Here is a 22,002-nt window from a genome sequence, read left to right as displayed (position 1 = left end):
GCAAACAAATTAAATACAGTACCAGATATTAAGTTCAAGACCCGTTCAAGCCAAAAAAAAAAGTTCAAGGCGGGTTAATTACACTTTAACCTTTTTTGGTGTGCCTAATTTGTTACTTTGGCCACTAGAAATAAATTTTTTCATTTACACCCCTCACGGTTATATCCCAAGTCCCAACCAGTGCTCCCCCCTCACAAACTTTAAGTTTACTATAAAAAAAAAATTTGTGCAGTTTTTTTTAATCAAATAATAAAGTATGTTCAAACATAATTTGTGACTTTTCTTTATAAAATTAGTTCTTTATAATGGTGCGATAAATGATTTTTTATTTGAAAAATGTTCAATTTCTGCAATGGACTAAAATTTTGAGTTGGATGGACGGTCCCACACCCTTGGACGCAACGAGTAATTGGGTTTTGCATAAAATTTCAATACCACATTTTCAATAAGAATAGTAATAATTTGAGTACCAAAGTTAGAAAGCGACACACTTTAAAAGGGAACAAAATTGTCCTTTCAAGACTTTTAGAATTTAACTATGATTCACGCGTACAACATCGGCTTTCACCATCAACCATGAGTTATTAGATTAGATGTACAAATGAAGGAAGATTGTAGGGTACCGAAATGAGAACTTTTTAAACTATTGGGACACCGCGTAGCTGTACTTTTATTAATGCCAATTGCCAGCATAATTTACAATTAGCTCCTAAAAAGAGGTACCAAAGTGACCGTTTCTTTAGGCACTACCCCACGCGAAACCTCGGCTTGCATTTTATCACAATTTTAACATTGAATTTACCAGCATTAGCCTTGTTTTCTTCCTTGCTAAGAAAATGAATTGAGGGGTATTACAGAGATTTCAACTTAGTTGGTCACGCGCCCTTTGACCTGGACAAGACAGCCGTTATGCCTATGTTTATTCTATTCCTTTGATAATTTTTTTTTAGGGAACCTGAACCCATTGGCGGAGCCAGGATTTTGGTTCTGGTGGACTGACTTAATAGGCATATTTATTTTTTCTCGGAATGTATACTTATTACTATATCATAAATTTCTTATTTTTCACTACATTACATTTGTAGATTGACATGATTCTAGCCTAATATAGTTAAAATATACCAATCACTTTATTTTTGTTTTTTTTTAGACAACTTATACAGTCATGTGTTTATTTTTTATTTATGAAAGAAATTAAAAAATAAGAACGTAAAATAACCAATTTTTTTATCAAATCAAATCAAGATTATTGACATTATAATAAGTAGCTATACACGAATAATTATTTTGGGAGTATCGAACTATAAGATTTATTAGTCTTTCAAAAGTGGAACACCACATTGATCGTTGATTCGAGTAAACCATTTTAAATGCCCGTTGAGAATAACTTTTACTTTGTATAAAGTTGATTGCCTGGATATTAAACTAAACCGTCAATAAATATTTGTCTCTAAAAATATTGATGGTCTATATATTGATTATTCATTTTTTTTCAAAATATATTTCTTTTGATTTGGGTGATTATAAATATCCAATTACTTAAAACTTTTACAAGAATAATCTTTTTAACACCTTTCAACTAATCAATGTTGAACCCGTGATGGACCCACATTTAGTGATCTCTTAGATCATCTCTAACTCATGCTTTATTTGAGACGTCATTATAACATTTTACAATCAAAAAGTAGATTTAGAGGATTTAACTATTCGTACAAAATACCAATGACAATTACTAATTTACTACTACTCCTATATTTCAATTATTTATCTCTCATTCAAACTTTCTTTCTTTTTTCTTTTTTTTACTTCTACTCCAATCATTTCTACTTTCCTTAAATTCAATACGCTTTTTATCTGGAAGATCTTTTGTTTTTGACTTCCACACTCTAAATTCAGAGTGTCAAACAATGTCAAGAGCTCAGTTAAAAAAAAAAAGGATCTCTTCAAGAGTTTCATCCAAGATACTCCGTAAAAGATACAGAAATGAAAACAAAAAAATATAGGGCGCACGGGATTAACTCACGCCCGTACCCTATCTCTCAAAACCGCTCAAGACTCGACTTTGTAGGTCCCAACCCCACTCCAAACCACCTATTGGAACCGTTTGTTAGACGCCGCAGATAAATAACATTCTCGTCACAAATTGATTTGAGTTATTGCTACAATTTGAAGCCGTTATTTTTTACTTTTGTGAGAGAATTTCGTACTGTTTTTCATAATAATAATCTTGGACTGCAAATTTGGGTGATATCTAGTGACGAAGACACTTGGGAAAAAACCTACCATCAAGTCAGATATTTTTTCCCAGATATTATTTTTTTTCCATAAACGAGACAATTGGTCTGCTTTTTTAATACTGTGTTACTACATATAATTAAAGATTAATAAATCTATTTTGTGATTAGCAAATCATTAATATTTGACAAGTTCTTCTTCTTCTTCCTCCAGTCTCCTTTGTTTTTATCATCACACGACCGTCCTCTATTTCTCTTACGCGTATTTTACTTGACACATTGACTTGGAACGAGCACTGGATTTTGATTACGTACCAAATAATGGCCGGAATACACATCATTAATTAATGGGAAGCTTAGGTCAGCCAGATTGATTAGGGCTTTTAGTCCAAATTCATTAAACGTGTAATATGTAAGCTGCGTAAACAAATAAACACTCCATTAGTTACGATGATTTGATGACGACTTGGGTGCTTGTTGTGTCGATCTGGCTTTAAATAGGGATTCATCCCGAGTCAAAAATTAGAACCGAATGATTCGGTTTGAAGAGGTCTATGGATACGTAGAACGTACCTACAAAAGATTAAGTCAATAAGACATGATCAATAACCACGCGATCGAATCAAATTCACTTATTTTATTCAATTAGATTTTGATCTCTAAGTTATCAATGTCTAGTTAATCTATAATTGGGAATAATATCTACTCGTCTCACAAAATGAGCGTTGTAGATTAATTTTTAAGGTGTGGGAAACAACCCATTTTAAAGGGCACAACATTGTTTAGCCTCTGTTTGTAAGATAGGGCGAGCTAGACACCCTTAGTTACACAGCGCATGTGCAAGTGCGAGAACAAGAGCGTGAAAGCGACGTCTTTCGAAAACATCCTAGAGTACTTAAATTCATGAGAGCGAAATTCGAGAGTGCATGCGTATATACGTAGAATTAATTAGAATTGAGAGGACGAATTCAGTGTCGTATTAAAAAGATCATCTGACTACGAACATAACAATAGACATAAGACACTCATCAAATCAAAGAAGTTATTATTATCTGATATGATTCATATCCATTGCATGTCACTCAAACTTTGAGATTCCAAGAACTAGTACTCAAATCATCAAAATCATCTTTAATACTACTATTCAAAGAACTACTATACTAATACACAATCCATCAAAATCATCTTCTTTAACTACTAGGCAAAACTAAGGGTGGCACTGTCAATTAGTTAATTTTGGAGGATATATATGGATATCCTCATCTTCAATGCCTTACATTTTCTATGTATAGTCCAAGTGGCATGCATGGTTTGATGCACTTACCAATCAATTTTATAAACAGTGGCCGTACCTTTGATAGCTAACCACATGTCCACATGTGCTGGCCAGGAATATCCATCCTCTTTGACATTATTTGCCTCAATGAAAGGGTAGTTTTGTTTATTTTTGTGTGGAAGATTTGTTCATTTAATTTCATGAGTGGTGGGGATTCCGAACCAATGAGGTGATTGAACTTGTTTTTGGGTCGTGTTGACTGTTGAGTCCATAAAAGCCACTTGTTTTAGAATAGATAGAGAAAATCTTGTTTACAGAACGGTTGTAAACAAATGTTTACGGAGTTCAATTTTGACCGTCCAAAAATGCTTTGGACGATCCGGATTGAAAATAATCTCTTAACGGTAATAGTTTATACCGTTATGATCGAGCCGTCTAATGTCGAAACGGACGGCTGAGATCACTCAGCTCCGTATAGAGCTACTTTGCATATATATATGTGTGTGTGTTGGAAAAGGGACATTGAAATGTTTTCTAAATAAAACTTTAGAAAATAAGTCTTGAACACTGTCACCTAATTAAGTTTTGTAAATTTTTTTGAAAACTGATTCTGAAAACGTGTCTTAAACCAACTAAGATACCGAGTCCCGAAGCCATTTGTAAGGCATTAGAAAGCATAAAATTTGAGTCCTTTTGTAACCCTCTTTTTCTTTTTCTTTTTTCCAACTCTTGGTTGGTCTTTTCTTCTTCTTTTTGGATTGTTGGCTAGCATATGATCGGATTGATTTTTCCTTTTAATGATGCTTGCCCTATCATTCTTGATGTACCTATTATTGAGTTTTTAATAAATTTTCTTTGCCTAAAAAAAAAAGAGAGATACGAGTCCCGACTTGCTATTCCACGTAATAGGTTTACGTGTGGTGCCTGTTTGGGCACTTCTTTTTCAACTTTTCAGCTTCTCATTTTTACCTTTTGACTGTTTGGCTGCATGGGTTGAGAATGAGTTTTGGCAAAATGATTTCTTCCATTTTGAAGATGCCGTGCAAAAGCCAAAAAGAGGGAGGGAGGTCCTTTTTTGCTTCTCTTTTTTGAACTATTTTTCTTAAAGTCAATTTTGCCCTCCACATATTTTGGTAATATCCAAATTAGCCACAAGTTTACGTTATCCTCTTCTCCTAAATCTGTTCTCTCACCACCCATATCTGTTGAGAGAGAGAGAGAGAGAAGAGAACCAAACAAGAAGGAGAAGCCGATCAAAAAGCTTGTCGGAAATCCAACTGGTACCATCTCTAATTATCAAATTAAAAAAGTGTTCAATTAATCGTTCCTAATTATAAAAAAATATTAAAAAACCGTTCATATTATCTTAATTATCAACTGGTGCCATTGCTAATTATCTTATCGGTATTCCTTCATAATTATCAAAAAAAAGAAGAAGTAAAAAACCGTTCAATTAACCAAGAATAATACAAATTAGAAATATAAATTTAACAAAATTGATTGAACCATCATTTATACACATTATATCCCATAATAAAAATAATCAAGGGCAATATAGTAAAACACCAACTCATAACTCATTTTCATCACACATAAACACTACTCCTGTTGTAAAATGCATTCTGCACATATCATCCAAACACTCTATAAAATTCAAAAACTCATTTTGCACATAATTCAAAAAGCCAAAAAACCAAAAAATGAAAAATGGAATGCAAAAAAATACGCTCCCAAACACCCCTAAAAAGAATTGGTGACCTTTGGTTGAATGCACCAAGCTTACAACAGATCTTCCCATTTTAAATTTAATTTACCTAAAAATTCCCACTTTATTATAAATTACTACTACTTAAACATGATCTATTTTTATGCAGTGAGATCACAAATATTTGATCCATTGGTGCAAATGGCGTCTCATTGTTCGACCACGTGTCGTCTTTGGCTTGCACAAAAACTCTCCACGTGTCACGTTTCGAATGAATAGAAAGCCAGATGGTTAATGCGTGGGCTAGTGGAAGAGATTCTGCATCAAATAGCACCGAAGGAACGAACCTTCACAGGCAGCTTCCTAGAAAGTGAGATGGGAACATGAATTGAAATCTCACTACGAATATTCTCTATCAAATAGTGATAGTACTGCAATGCATGTTAAAAAGGTTAAGAGCAAGAAAGACGTTACATGGACGGTTTTGGCATAAAAAGGTTAAGGGCAAGAAAGGCATTAAATGAACGGTTTTGGTATTCGAATCGCACGGATCTTTTTAGAGCGCAAAGAAGACGTGAGAGTCGTCGATCGCATGAAAAATTTGATATTTGGGGGCGTAACGGGAGATTCAGGTGGAGAAATTTTACGAGAAACATTATATGTAGTTTGGTACCTTGCCAACTACAGTTTGAGTTTTCTTTGGGGTACGTTGTTTCATCTATTTTCTTTCCTCTTGTAATATTCTGTTATTATTAATGAAATATTACTTTCTTTTTTGTTAAAAAGAATGAGAGATAATGTTGCGTAAATAGGATTCGTATGTATATAGGCCCCATTTATTATTCAGTGCTCTTATTGTGTTTCAAGACTTTTTTTTCATCACAGTAATGGTGTGGGAGCTAGAAACATTTTTATGGCGTCCATGCCAATTTGTGAGGGGAATGTTGATGAAAAAGCACCGCGTGAAGTGCTCTAGGAGCACTTAATAATTTTTTTCATTCTCCGATATATCTTGGGAAATTTATCTATCCGTATCATATCATCCAATGACTCGTACAGGCTCATTTGAGCTAATTTTTTATCGATTTTTGTGCATCATCTTTTTGGTTATTTTCTCTTAATTTTTTTTTATAAGATTTGGGTATAATCTTTACCTTACATCGTTTGTTTCGAGAAACGGAAAAATATATAAATATGCCCCAAGTTAAGTTAAAAGAAGTCCTTTAAAGATGATCAAAAATACTAAAAGATTGTCTTTCCTACTCCAGTAAATTAAGATAAAACAACAAAAAGACAGCGTCAAAAAGATATACTCCTTTTTTAAGTGTCTACTAAAAGTATAATTTTGATGAAACTCAATTATTTTTATAAGACAATAATTTTTAAAAACATAAAATATAATATCCCTTTGAGAGATATAAATTATTAAAAATAACACGCACCATGACTGTAATCGATACCGTGCTTAAAAATAAAGGGAAGGAGAGAATAGAAAAAAATTAACCCAAAGGGGCCCATAGTTTCGTCATCCATAGTACTGTACCAGTATAATCTACTGTGTTCAACGTGAATATTCTTCTTACTCTTACCTTTTATGGTAAAAAGTTTTTTTTTTTACTGTAATGAATAATATTGAACAAAACTAAAGCACATAAATTGTATTCAAAAGAGGAATTCTACCCGGGTTGACCACAAAAATTGACCATGTTCATTTTGAAATTTTAGATAATAAATGAAGAGAGTGAGATAAATAAATGAGAATAATAATTGAAAGAAAATATTTTAAGGACCGTGCACAGTTTAAGAATCCCAAAACGAACATAAAAGATATTTGCAGTTTCAAAAAAAAACCAAAAAACTAGTAGTAAGATATTTCGAAACGAGCATTGACAATTTGACATGCTTTCAAGATCTTTTTAGTTTTTTAAAAAAAGTGGATTTTGACAATTCTTTAAAAGGAAAATATCAAAACAATGCCTCTCAAAATCTGCTTTAAGCAATTTTTAAAGCTGCATTTCGTACTCAAAAGTACAGCAAAAATTGTGACAAAGCCACAGTGCACATTCTGGGGCGATAGAATCTATGAAATTAAACTAGTATATGAGATTATTCTACCTCCGCCAGACCAATAAAAGCATGACAACTCAGCCTTCTCTCCACAATCCACACACGTGCTGTTAAGTGCAAAATACTGTATTACCGTATTTGGAATTCAACGAAGCAGAAATTTGATTACGAGAGCTGTATAGACAAAATTTAACTATGACCCATTAGAATAAAATGATCAAAAAACAAAATTTTCGTATTGGTTCAAACGGATTGAAAATTGGATTAATTACTTTTTTTAGACGGTTTATATATTAAAAAATATGATGAAGAAAATAAGTGTTCCAATTTTCAATCCATTTAAACCAGTGCAAAAATTTTATTTTTTTATCATTTTGTCATAAAGAGTCATAGTTAAATTTGTTTCCAGAGCTCTCATAATTATCTTCTCTTTATTTGGGATCCTATAGAGCAGAAACTTGATTATAAGAATTATAACCCTTTAGAATAAAATGATTAAAAAAATAAGATCTTTGCACCGGTTCAAACGGATTAAAAATTGGAGCACTTAATTTTTCAACCATATTTTTTTAATATTTAAACAGTCTAAAAAAATTAAGTGCTCCAATTTTCAATCCGTTTGAACGGATGCGAAGATCTTATTTTTCTGATCATTTTATTCTAAAAAATCATAATTAAATTTTGTCTCTAGAACTCACATAATCAAATTTCTACTTCATAGGATCCCAAATAATCATTTTGCACGGAGCACGCTGAGTTTTCATTGGCTCGGGGGAGATTTCATTCTACATGGAGGGTCCGTGTAGAATTAATACTCAAAGTATATTCCTTAAAGGGTAGATACTTCAAAAATTGATACAGACACTCCAAAATCAGTATAATTTCAAAGTCACTTTTCTTTATTTTTTGGAGTGCTTCCATCAATTTTTGGAGTGCCAATATCATTTTTCAAAATGGATATCACAAATATCAAAAAATCAAGTGCGAGCTCTTAACGAGTTGAGCTGAGTCAATTATTAAACGAATCTCTTAATCAAGCCAAGCCACCCTTAACGAGCCGAACTCCACTTGGCTTGTTTACTAAACAAGCCGAAAACTCGAAGCTTGAGCTCTGAGCCGAGCGTTAAGGAACCGAGTCAAACCGAGCTCGCAAGTTGCTTGGTTCGTTTAGACCCCTACCTAGAATCCCAAAATTTATTCATAAGAATTTTTGGCTAGACCTCACAACAGTTTTAGTATAAAACTCCCATAATCTGCCCCTAAACTTCATTTAGAAAAGGCACTTTAATAGTAGTTAATAGCAATAGAAGATCATGTCAATAAAAACACAAATAGGATAAAATCACATGACGTCATCTTTCTTGATTTTTGATCATCACAAGGAGAAATGGATGTGTCAATGACATGATATTTTCCTCAAACTCTTATCTTCCTTCTATCCATCCAAAAAACAAGGGTAAACGACCCTTGTTTTGTTGCACCTGTTTTGAAAAATGACATTCTGATGAGTCAACATCTATTTCTATGTTAATCCAAAAGATATAGAGATAGTGTTGGAAATTATCCCACGTCGGTTAATTATCTCCTCTAAAACTAGTATATGAGTCTGGGCGACCTCTCTACTCATTGCCAATTGATTTTGAGTTGGATGCTTTAACATGGTATCAGAACTAGATTTTTCAGAGGCTTCTCCCATTTGTTTGTGCTATAATTGCACTTTGTTTCGTTGTGATCCGTGTATTTTGGATCATTTGTTGACCTCTCCACGAGTGAGTCGAGAGTCGCACGTGAGGGGGAGTGTTGGAAATTATCCCACATCGGTTAATTATCTCCTCCAAAATTAGTATATGAGTCTACGCGGCCTCTTTATTCATTGTCAATTGGTTTTGAGATGCTTTAACAGATAGTCACACACAATTGCTGCAAATATTTAATAAGTATGAGTGAGAGAAATTTATCAGCTAAATAACGTAGACCCACATATATCGTACGGCTCCAAACAAAATTATGTCCGAAAGTTCTGTTCCCGAACTTAGTGGAAAAAAAGAAAGCAGTTAAAAAGTTGTTTCTTCTTTTACTTTGCTTTTCGAAAATCAGAAAGCAAAAAGTGTTGCCCCAATTTTTCTGAAAGAAGATAGACGCCCAGAAGACGTTGTCCGGAGGTTTGGAGCTTTTGGACTTTGTGTCCCCAACTCATGTCTTGTACTAGTACCTAAACAAAAAGAGGCTAAAAGCAAATAGTAGCAATGTAAAGATACGTGTACGTATTTGTGAGAAGACGAAATTGACATGGTCGGACATTGAACCACATGAGATGAGGTCATCCAATGATTTCGTGACGATTCTTTGGAGGTATCTGACCTAAACAATTTGTCAATATGTGGAGTAACGGGCATTTACACTATTATGTTATTAAACAAGATTGAGTGACGTAGACAAGCGACGGAGGAATTGAATCACATTATGTAAAACAAAAATGTCGTTTTCGAAACCAAGCGATTAGCATCTGGCAACTACATGTGCACTTTGGACAATTCGAGCTCATAAAATTCCAAGAAAATATATCTGGCAACAGATGCCATCCTAGCTAGAAAACTCAAAATCTCATATAATAATGTACACAAACGAATGAGCTATATATTCACTTCTAAATCTACAATTATAATCCATCTACAAGGCAGTTATCAAGGTCCCACAACAAGCTGAAACCGGCCAGCCATTACCTATTTGTTACTAGAGCAATGATATGGACACAAGTGTTCGGGTCGTGCATGCGGATTGCCCACGATACATGTAACTAGAGACTAATCCGATATTACTTGGATATGGAATGAGAGATCGCTTAATAACATGAGGAATAGCCTACTCGGATTAAGAAAAATCCAGTGCAGTGCTTGATAAACTTTCGATGCCCGCCTGATGTGCTTCTAGCTGGAAGCAGCCATTCCAATCCCATTAAAGGATATTTAACCCTTGGGGCGGATCCTCCTCTCTCTACTGGGATTGACTGGCAACGAAGGAGTCCCATTCCTTTGGCAAAGGCCCTAACTACAGCTCTGAGTAACTCCTTGTCTCATTGATCCAAGTCATCAAGGAAAGACAGTGACGATCGGTACGGAAGGGAGGCATACTAGCAGGGGATTCGTATGTTGAGCAGTTATTCTGCAGTGTACAGGGGTTAAAGAGCCGTTATGTAGCATTTGAGAAGAAGAAAGCAGACATGCACACGAAAAGACTTATAATAGAGGTGTCCATCTCGCGTTTTTCTGTACGAAAAGTGGTCATACAATGGGTTTAGGAAAGATCTGCTCCATGAGTCCAACCCAGGGAAGCTCCTCAAGACTGGTCTAGGTATTCTCTATCAGGACAAAGAAGGTCATCTCCAAGGATGGAACAAACAACTCCAACTACTCCGGAACTCGCTTTTGACCTTCCTGTGATTGAAGACATTGGCCTAAAGTCAAGCCAAGGAGGAAGCCAAATAAGCTCACCTACCGACAAGCGTGAGAGGAAAGACGAAGAAAAAAACAAGAAGAGGGGCGGTGCCCAGGTCTTAGCAAATGTGCCATCTACGAGGTATTAGAAAGAAATAAGAAAGATTTCGAATGCTACCTCTCCGGTCTTCGCTCATTGCCAATTGAATTTAAGTTGGATATAAAGTTTTCACATGGTATCAGAGCGGATCCATTCCACTCATTGCCAATTGAATTTAAGTTGGATATAAAGTTTTTACATGGTATCAGAGCGGACCCATTCCACTCATTGCCAATTGAATTTAAGTTGGATATAAAGTTTTCACATAGTATCAGAGCGGACCCATTCCATCCGAAATTGAAATCTGATAGAGCCAACATTCCAAACATCCGATTAATGCATGTGCTGTCACATATAACGGCCCTATCTGGGACAAAACAAAACTGAGCTTAACTAATCAAAAGCATTTGTTTAATGTCCAATAACGTTATTATTAATCCTTAAAAGCATGACTTAAAACCCATAATATCAGGCGTGAATCGTGATGTTAAATTCTACAATCTATAATAATTTCTAAATAAAGTAGTAATTAGACAAAAGCTAATGTGATGGGGATGTCCAGCCTGTCCCAGTGGAATCTGCAAAAAATCAAAGAGAAGACACAATCCAATTAACATGGTTCTGGACAAACATACTCGAGTCTAAGGACAAGAGTGACACAGTATAAAGTCCATAGACATGCTCCCTTGGGTCAAAGATGCTCTAGTGAGAAGATTGCTTGCCTGATTCCTCGCAAAATAGAACCTATCACGGTCTCGTTTGATGATCTGAAATGTTTTGTTTATCGGACGCAAATATAGGTCACACATTGGGAAAAGGTACGTCGAATCATATTTGACATAAGAGAAATGAAGAGTCATGCTCTAACCCTTTCCATTTCTATTACTGCAAATATGCGTTTTGATAGATATTATTAATGTTCGATCAATTTGATTTTTAATATGGATAATAAACACATAGAACTCACACAATGAATAATTCAGATTGTCAAACAAGACCTTGGTTCGTGTTAAAACACGGTGATTACACTTTGGTGACATGTTACAGAGATGTTAGGACGTTAAATGCAATTTCTAAAATTTGATCCCGCGTCAAATTCCCATGGGCGTTGAATTCATAAATACTTGCGTAGTGTAGTGACCATTGATTTGGGATTTTTATAAAGGATCTTAGCCAAGACATGTCAAGTCGATTGCTCGCCTACTATTCTCATAGTACGTATCAAGAACTTCATATGTTTACGGTTTACCTTTACCAGATAAGAGGATGTTTACGGTTTACCTTTACCAGAAAAGGGGAAAGGGAGTAAGAGTCAAACGCCCCTTCATGAGCAAACCGCTAGTAACCCTAATCATTCGGGCAACTGTACTGCTCGTATTTCTCTCGTGATGAGTACCATATTAGAAATTTAGAATAACTAGTTGCACTTACACTAGCTTCCCATACAACCAGACACTCTGAAAGAAGTTGGATGCTTAAAATTAGATTCTTAGACTTTCATCCAAGATTTTTGTGCCTTTCCAACCATAACAATAATATCAAGGATATATATATATATATATATATATATATATATATATATATATATATAGAGAGAGAGAGAGAGAGAGAGAGAGAGAGAGAGAGAGAGAGAGAGAGAGAGAGAGAGAGAGAGAGAGATTCTTGCGCTTGTAAACGAATCCATCGTCATTTGAAAAAGCTCGGACTCGTCTTCCTCCATATCTGCTTTGCCAGGAGGAAAACCATTTCTAAATGAGATACGAACCACATCCTTCTATCAGGATCAGGGGCGGACCTAAGAAGGAGAGGTGGCACATGCCACACCATTTTAAAAATTCCAAAAAATAATAATAATTAAGTATATGAAAAATATTCCACAAACGCAGCTTTGGTTGAGTTGTAAGGGCATCAACATCAGAGTAGGCATATCCATAAGTTTAGGTAAAGTAGAGAAGTAGAGCCAAAAAAGTGCAGTGCAGCAGATTAGCAAAACGCAGAGGTAAAATGCATTTTTTGAAATGGTTCGGTAGAAATAACTAAGCACTGTTCATTATGTACCGTTTACTTTATTATTGTTTTATACAACTAACACGTTCTCTCTCCTCCCTTCTGTCCTTGTTTGTATTTTATAATACTATAAATGTCATATTTTATCATATTTTAATAGATGGAGAGTATTATATACAGGCATTGGTGTGGTGTTTTAGTCAAAAGAAGGCAGCAAAAATACATTTCTCTACTGTTCACCTGCCATTTTGAAGAACTATTGATGTACTTGCTCTAAAGAGCTTTTGCAAGTGAGACTTTGCCAGGGTTCAAATCCCCAAGGCAACCTATGATTTTTTGTCCCCCGTCTCCCCTCCCAAAGTAAATTTTTTTTTTCTAATTGGAAAGGAATGTGAGCCATTTGGATATTAAATTCTAACGGTGGCCCATCCAAACACATAAGTTTTTTTATAGACTAAAGTGGTTCGACTAAGTATTTACAGATATGCAAAAATAAAAAACTAATACTCCTTTGTAAAAATGCTGTAAAAATTGCAATTTAAAGAAGGAAAAGTCTTCAATACACACCCATTTAAGGTGTGTACCATATGCATCTATTGTGTGGTTTATATTGTGCCACCTCATAAAAAATTACTTGTAGGACCGGTCATTCATAACATTTTATTTTGTATCGTAACTTTTATACTAAAAATTCGTAACTTTTCAACAATATGATTCGTAAATTTTTAGCAATAGATTCGTAATATTTTGGGATTCATAACATTTTGATGTATTTTAATAAGGGTGCATATGATACACACCCAAATAAGGGGTGTGTATTATAGCACTTCCCTTTAAAGAATCGTCGGTTTGGATTATGGAAACTAACATCCTGATGTCTTGTATTTGCTTACCATAAGAGAGTCGAAGCAAGCCTTTATTTCTTTTTTAGAAAAAAGCCCATGACAAAACTTAATTATACACATTACACTTAATTTTTTCTTCATATTTTCTTAATAGCTTGTAACTAAATTTTCATTAAATCGCGATAATAAATGTTACTTATTTGTTTTAAAGAGCTAAAATTCTTTCCACATGTGGCACCATCTGTTTGGGCCCACCATACAAATTTTGCTATAATCTGAATCGTTCATCTTATAGAATTCTCGGAATAGTATATCCACTCAATAAATGAGCTTAATCGGATATCATTGGAATATTAAAAATCAAATTTTGATTTATGAAATGGATAATCATGGACAATTTAACTTCAAAATCTATGATCATCCATTCCGTAAACCAAAATTCAAGTTTTGATATACCGATCGATATTCAATCAAACTGATTTTTTTTCTTAGAAATACTTACGACTCTGCGGTCTTTACAAATTGAGTGGTTCAAATTATAACAAAAAAAAAAAATCTTATGGAGCCCACAGACGGTGGTGGTGGATAGAATTTACTCTCTACTTTAAAAGCTTTTCTTTTTGTGTAAAAAAAATCTTGTGCAAAAAAAATCTCCGAAACCCTCTGTATAACAAAGACTTTTACCTAATTGCACACCCAAAGGTCGCTCAGGTTCTCTCTCTCTCTCTCTCTCTCTCTCTCTCTCTCTCTCTCATTCATTCATTCATTCATTCATTCCTCTGCTCCTCTCCTGCGTCTCCAAAACAACGATCAAGCACTTGCATTACTCTCGCCGGCATAACCCTACCCAGATAAAACTCCGAATGATTTACACAACGCAAGGCGTCGGCGTGACCCCCGGTGAAATGATGCCGTCGCCCGACATTGCCAGAATGCTGGACAACTCGAAGGAGCTCGATCGTTTAAGGAGAGTCCAAGAGGAGGTCCTCCTCGAGATCAATAACATGCACGACAGGATACGGTCCTGTGAGTCTCTACGGTATCATAGATTTAAATTTCAACCGTCTTCAGTTTATGTTAATGTTATACCATGAAGCATGGTACTTCTAAAACCCGGTATCCGCATTGTTCAAGTATTTATACTTTTGCTTGATACTTTTACATGCGTACCGGGTACTTGAAACGCATACCGAAATTTTATTAGTATTGTTTTTTCAGATATATACCTAATACCCAACTTGTATCCAGTGGCGGATGCACGTTCTGTGTTGTTTAGCAAGGCCTGAATCACGTGTATTTTCATATTGATAATAAAAAATTTATTTTATAAGTATATATTACTAATCCTGAAGTCCAAAGAAGGGACGATATTATGTATATGTGTGCAACCACCGTTTAATTTTATACATGCAACCAAAGCATGATTGATAATTTTATACATGCAACCTAAAACATGACTGATAACTTGAATTTCTGGATTCTTACCCCACATATAGAAGTTTTAAGAATTTTTTTTTTCACTCAAAGGACTTGTAGGGGCTAATCTCATAGAATTTTTTCTAATTAACCTAAAAATTAGTATAATACGCGAGAGTATTTGAAGTTGTGCAAGGGCCGGGTCCCCCTTGGGACCGCCCCTGCTCTTACCTCATATAGAAGAGTAGACTAGTAGTAGTATTTTGATTTTGTATAGTGATGAAGCTAATTTGATAAGAAGCTTAACATGACTCTGATTTGTACCATAAGTTTGGCGGTAACGGTTAAACTATGGTTTTTTATGTTGTGTTCTTAACCACCTAACTATGTTACTATATTTTTTTTTGGTAATTTTATGTGGAATTATGCCAAGTAAGAAAGTCCTCTAACCTGTAATAAAATCTCCATACATACCATACCGTACTTTATTTAGGTTTTGTCATCTTGAAGCACCCGTGTCATACTATTACATATACTCATACCCGTACACGTGCTTCAGAAACATAGACGACCTTATCGATGTTTGCTTAAATTGAAATTATGGTGTGGTTTTCATGCTTACAGTGGAATTCGTTCACGAGGATCATATATATAATTGTATATCTTAACCATGTGCTATGAATTTTGACTAGTTTTTAGTTGGAGTTGACTGAGGCGAGGAATATACGTATTTGATGGATGGTCTCAGAAAGTCGGCTTATTTGTTTACTTTTTGGATAAATATTAATTCAGTGAATAAGAAATGCAGTTAGTTTCGTGCTCCTTGGCTGCATGCCATTGAAAAACATGGTGGTTAGACAATCTCCAATCCTTACTACTCAAATAAGACTAAAAGTTTGAGTAAAAGCTTGATTTGATATGAAACACTCCAGTGGATACCCAAATGCAAGCATAAAGTTAGTAGTTCATTAATGGCATAGTTGTTAATGCGAAGGATACAATTGAGTCGCCATTGTTTCTTGTAAAAATTTGAGTAGAACCCACTTTGGTAATTGGTTTGAGTCAACAAATTGAGAGAATTTATGGCATTTTTTACTCAGATGTTGGGGGTTGCGCCAGAGATGCTTAGGCTTTTACATTGTGGGTTTAAGAAGCTTTGTTGTTCTATTAGGATATTACCTCACTAGCTTTAGCCTCTAGAGTTAGTCGTTCAACTCAACTGCTCACAGGAAGTATTTTGTCCTCCCCATAACTTTTGGGTGGCGACATGGATCCATTTGATTTAAGTGACAATACTCTGTCATTTTGTTGGTGAACAGTTGTTATTTTACAATTCTTGTATGTTACTGCTTAAGTTACAGCTGGTTTATTCTCTCTATGATTCTTTGCATGTTTATGCAGCTCCTGAGGTGCTCCAGAGGTACGGTGATATCTTCTTGACACGGCTTAAGATGTTGTATACACAAGCCAAAGAACTTTCAGAAAGCGAAGTGAAGTATGTCTTTAGTAGATCACTTTCTACCTGTTCTTCAATTTTCAACTTTTCTTCTCCTACCTTCTTAATTTGATGTTACAATAAACATGATTTAAAGCTGGGGTCTAACTTCTAAGGCTTATCTTGCAGTTAAAATGGTTTCTAAGTTTCTAATGCATGTCTTCTCATTAATTCTGCTGGGTCAATGGCACCTTTTGTCCAGGTTCCATTCATTGGACGACCCGAGCTATTTATTGTATGTTTGTTTATGCTCACCACGCTGGATTTGTTTTTTGTTTTTTTCTGCAGTATTTCAACCCAGTTATTAGGGCAACTGGATGCTTTCATGCCTCCTGGAGCTCCATGGCATCAAAGAAGAAGAATAGGTCTGTGAAAACTTAGCCACTGAATTCTTTCTTATGAAAATCTGGATCTCAGGTGTCATTTTAAACTTCTATATTTAGTAATTATGGGATGGATGAACATTTCAGTGTCCTTCGCTCGTGGAAAGATGGTTAAAACTTGTAAATTGTTAATATGGTGGGAGGTAGATAACTGTGATGGCTGATCAATCATCAGTTGTTTAGTGAATGGTTAATATGGTGGGAGTTAGATAACTATGATGGTTGATCAATCATCAGTTGTTCAAACCATCACAACACTGCTATTCAATCGCCAATGTATCTCGTAAGCTGCTAGTAGCCGTAGAATATGTTTATTGAGTTGAATGAATGAGATTGATAACTATGCATAAACATGGATTGTTTTGACATATGGTTGTGTTACTAATGGCTTGCTGTGATAGATACTAAGCAGGCCACATTACATGACCAAGTAAAATCTGACACTGAATGAAAGATGACTGATCTTCAACTCCTTGTACTCCTAGGCGGTACCAACGAGTGGATGAATGGACTTGAGTGAACGAATAGACTTTTTATGCCTTAATTCCCTGCTTTTTTCATTTGTGAACATTCCATACGTCATGTTCATGCTGCTCTTTTTACTCTTTTTGAAAGTGCTAAATTGGGTATTTATGCACATGCAGAACCTAATGAACCGAAAAGGAAACAATTGAAGGCTGATTCTGATATCTCAACGCATTCTCCATCAGTGCAAAAGCACCTGGATACTCTTTCTAGTCTGACTGGTGAACAAGTACTAATCTAGCTTTGAAGTTATGCTTCTTTACATTTGTTGTGCTATATCCTTCATCCAGTGTATTTTCTTGCTCGGTTTGAAGATACAACTCTTTATTCACCGCCAAGTCAGTATCGGGCTGTCTCAGTGTAACTGTTTTTCCTGGATGCTGCATTGTGTTTCTAACATCTGCTGTATTTTTCAGGTAGCAGCTAGGGTGACAAATGGTTCTGAGAAAGAAGAGTGGTTCGTTGTTAAAGTTCTTCATTTTGGTAGAGAAACTAGAGAGTAAGTCTAGTTCCACCCAACATTTTTGTGAAAGGCTCCTTGTCTTTTTTCTTCTTAGTTCTTTTGTTGTTGGTTTTTTTTATTTTTTGACCAAGGAATAAGGGCAACTGAAGCTTGATTCGATAACGTGTGGAAGTGAAATCTATTTATAGACATTTCTAATTCCACAGTTTGGTTGAGACAATTGAGCGAAAAATGGCTACTGCTTCTTGCTAAGTATCGGAGTGAAAACCAGTAGATTGATTCTTCTTTTGTGGTGACTGGTTTAATTTGTCTGTATTAGCCCTGGCTTCTCCCGAAAATGCTTCTAATCACATTTGTAACACATTTATGCCATTCCTGGGGACCACTTTAGTATCTCTTTGCTGAAGCAGCATTATTACTATTAGTCGTTCTAGAATAGCTGGAGTGGAAGTAAAGGGATCTCCTTAAGACAGGTTGGGAAGGATACTTTTCGACTTATAGATGAGAGATCCTTTCAGTTTCATGCTGAGCAACATCTCCGAGTAAAGATGCCCACAGCACGTAAACTGTAGACCATCCACATGAGATGTGGACTACTTTACCATATCCTTATAAGATTTTGGGTAAATGATATTTGAAAACAAACATTTGACGCGTACAAACACATTTTGTATGCTAGTTGGCTATAGGAGGTGAGATATCCTGTTGTAAGTATCTGGATATCCACTTCCATGTGGCATCCCCAATGGCACCACCCATCTCCTTGCAAGCTCCACCTTGGTTACTTACCGTCCCTTAGACAATGCCCCAAGTGAGTGAGCCACCTTGGCTTCTCGCTATCCCTTGGAAGACCTTCCCGGTAAACATCATACTAAATGCTTGACATTCATGATACAACTTCTCTGATCTCATACCAAATTCAGCAAGTCCTATGATACAGACCAAGATGCCTGATTGTAGGACATGTGGAGGAGGCAGATACCTCCAATTTGTCGAACTGACAAGGAGAGAGAGGTTTCAGTGCCACTGCTGCCATATATCTCTATGGATGGTTTGAGCTCTCTCTTCCACCCTGGGCATGTGTCAGTGCTCAGGTTGGGGTAGGTCTTGGGTTCTGTTGGAGTTTGTCCGAAATCGGTTAATTATCTCCTCCAAAACTTCCAAAACTAGTACTATATATGAATCTGGGCGGCCTCTCCACTCGTTGCCAATTGGTCTTGAGTTGGATGCTTTAATAGGTTCAAGTCTGTTTGTGTTCATATTTGTTTTTCATTCGCATTATGTTCCCTTTGAGCGTTGATGATTCATCACCATATGCAATTTGGCCAGCAAAGGATGCTTGATATGCATTGTTGGGCCCATTTTCTGACAATTAAGCAATTGGGAGTCTGGGACTACTGGTGCTGTAACAGGAACTATATAATATAATTAATTCCATCTTTATTGTATGTGGATTCTATTCAGTCCAATCGGATCTCTACGTTATCTCAATATGTGTAATGTTTCTCATAACTATTGTAGAGTTGAAGTGCTTGATGAGGAGCCTGGTGATGATGAAGAGGGTGGCAGCCAGAGGTAACCTTTGTGATTTTAATAGGTTCTAATAAAGAAGTGTTTTGAAACCTAGAATTATGTACGTATTGCACTTATATCATGCACTTGAAAGCAAGGATTATTTTATAAGCTTTGCTTTGAGATAAATATAGAAAATATCCTATTCTTGTATTGTTTGGGCATATATTCACTGTTGTTTCTTTTTTTAACGAACCCAATATTGGAAAGAGAGATTTTTACCTGTTGTGTTTTTTCTGCTGGTTGCTCTTTTCCATGTTTACGAGAAGCAGTTCAGTGCGTGTTTGCTCTCTTTTCATTTGAGAAGTTGTATACGTAATCCCATTCTCGAAAAGAATCCTTCAGCATATTCTTACATGATTCTACTGCGATTTCTTTAATTTTGGAAGTGATTTTTGAGAATCAGCAGTTTATCTCGATTATTTCGGTTTCTGTGTTAACCGGATCAAATGTTGGCTACTACTAGGTCTTACCGATGAAATATTTACCATGCTGATAATTTCAGGAAGTACAAGCTGCCTATATCAGAGATAATACCTTTCCCAAAACGGAATGATATCCCTGGTGTTCAAGATTTCCGTCCTGGGGAAAAGGTTTTAGCATTGTATCCAGATACAACTGCATTATATAAAGCAACTGTAGTCCAACCTCGAAAGGTAAAGAGTTCGCCGATCTGTGTTGTTCTTTATTTGACTATACCGCTTCTTAACTTTAACAAGCCGTTTGGATTGGTGGCACATGTACCTGAACCTGGTGGTGAATGACCGAAACTGTATGTCTACTTCTTGCATCGTGTATGCTGTGGTGTTATCAACTATTTTCGTGAATTTTCAGAGGAAGACTGATGAGTAAGCAACTTTTCTCTCTGTTCTATTGGGATTTCTGCACATACGAATATTATGTCATTTTTTAACATTTGGCTTGAAAAAACTTTTGTCAACATATTTTCCATGTGCTTTCCAAATGCCTGTTCAGTTACTGGTACTACGGAGTTCAGTTACTCCCAGTGATTTCATCTTCTTGATAAAATCTTGTGGGGTTTTCATGCCTCTTGAAATGGTTATCGCGATGTGACAGTTATGTCTTGGTATTCGACGACGATGAGGATGAAGATGGATCTTTGCCTCAAAGGGTTGTACCCTTTCACAGGGTGGTTGGTCTTCCCGAAGGACGTGGTCAATAGTTTTTCCATTTCCCCTAGGTATGTGTATAGGTAAATATATGCGCAGTTCATATGTGAAGTGTTGTATCTGTTTGGATTTAGATTATGGAGGGATTTGTGGGAGAACAAGAAAAGAAAGTTTTTTGAAGCTATTTTCTGTTCCCTCAGTTCTTTTAGGAGTAATATTTATCCCTTGTTTTATTCTGTCACTGGAAACAAGTTTTCTAAATTTTTGTTTTCTGGTGTTAAAGTTCATTTGCTAGGATTTTGCATTTTGCAGCATTCGAAAAAATGAGTATTTAGAAGTTTAATGGGAAGGAAAACCGAAATGTGTTTAGATCATGGATTGCACTATTGCAAGATTTAATGTTGTCAAAAAATTTATAAACATGTATCATTTCAAAAGAAATTAGGTTGATCCAATTAAAGTAGAAACATGATTCTATATCTATTTTTTGATTGATCGTCAAAACAATAACTATCTTTAGTTCGTTACTAAAACTCCCTTTGTCCCATTTCAAATGTTCCCTACGGGAATTCGTACATTTTCAAGCTCCCAAAAATATTTCTATATATATTTTTTAATTTTTTACACCAAATTAAATTACTCGATAGTACCAAGTAATAGCTGTTCAAAAAAAGTACTCTAATACCAAGTAATATGCGTTCCATGCAGGGTCCATCTCAAATTCAAAAATATAATCTTGAACTGTTCATTTTGTTTGACTTTACGACTAGGCAAAAACAGAGTAAAATCAATTGAACATTGGTATAGCCAGTAGTTACATGAATTTTTACCTCTTTTTTTTTTGGCAAAAAGGAAAGAAGATTTTATTAATCTGATTGGCAAAGCCTATACAATAGATAGAGAAATACCCCATGAGGGTAAATCAGAGGTTCACACGGTGGAATCCTCCTAGAGGATCCAGATCCGGTGGAAACCACAACAGAAAGGGCTCTTTGCACTTTCTGCTAACGTAATCAAACCTCACACAACTGAAAGAGATTCATGAGATTCAATTCAATGCAATCCTGAACAACTACTTCGACATCCGTAGGGGGAGCATTAGCAGAGTTGACATTCTGAACTATGGCCATGGCGTCCGATTCTATCATTACCGTATATGCCTTAAGCGCCATTGCTAACTTTAGACCCTCGCGAATGGCCATTGCTTCAGGTGAGATAATGCCGTGAGCAAATCCGGTTGCTAGCCCCAAAACGCTTCCCTTGTAATCTCGTGCTGCTACTCCAAGACCTGCAGCCTTCTTGGCTCTTGCCTTTCGATTGGTAGCCAGTAGTTTACATGATTGAGACACA

At 35.7% G+C, this 22,002-nt stretch overlaps 1 protein-coding gene across 1 annotated transcript; it reads left to right on the top strand.

Annotated features, from left to right (window-relative positions):
- The first annotated feature begins 14,393 nt into the window (after nt 1-14,393).
- On the top strand, nt 14,394-20,846 carry LOC131298814 (SAGA-associated factor 29 homolog A-like). The gene is made up of 9 exons (XM_058324281.1): nt 14,394-14,694; nt 16,486-16,579; nt 16,868-16,944; nt 17,607-17,716; nt 17,904-17,986; nt 19,472-19,525; nt 20,028-20,178; nt 20,357-20,370; nt 20,600-20,846. Exons 1-9 carry the CDS (start codon nt 14,532-14,534, stop codon nt 20,703-20,705), a joined length of 852 nt encoding a protein of 283 aa, XP_058180264.1. The 5' UTR covers nt 14,394-14,531; the 3' UTR covers nt 20,706-20,846.
- The last annotated feature ends 1,156 nt before the right edge of the window (nt 20,847-22,002 follow it).

Source organism: Rhododendron vialii, chromosome 8a (genome assembly GCF_030253575.1).
Source record: "Rhododendron vialii isolate Sample 1 chromosome 8a, ASM3025357v1".
Lineage (NCBI taxonomy): Eukaryota > Viridiplantae > Streptophyta > Magnoliopsida > Ericales > Ericaceae > Rhododendron > Rhododendron vialii.
The sequence above is the reverse complement of the archived record's forward strand: the minus strand, read 5'-3'. Positions and strand labels throughout refer to the sequence as shown.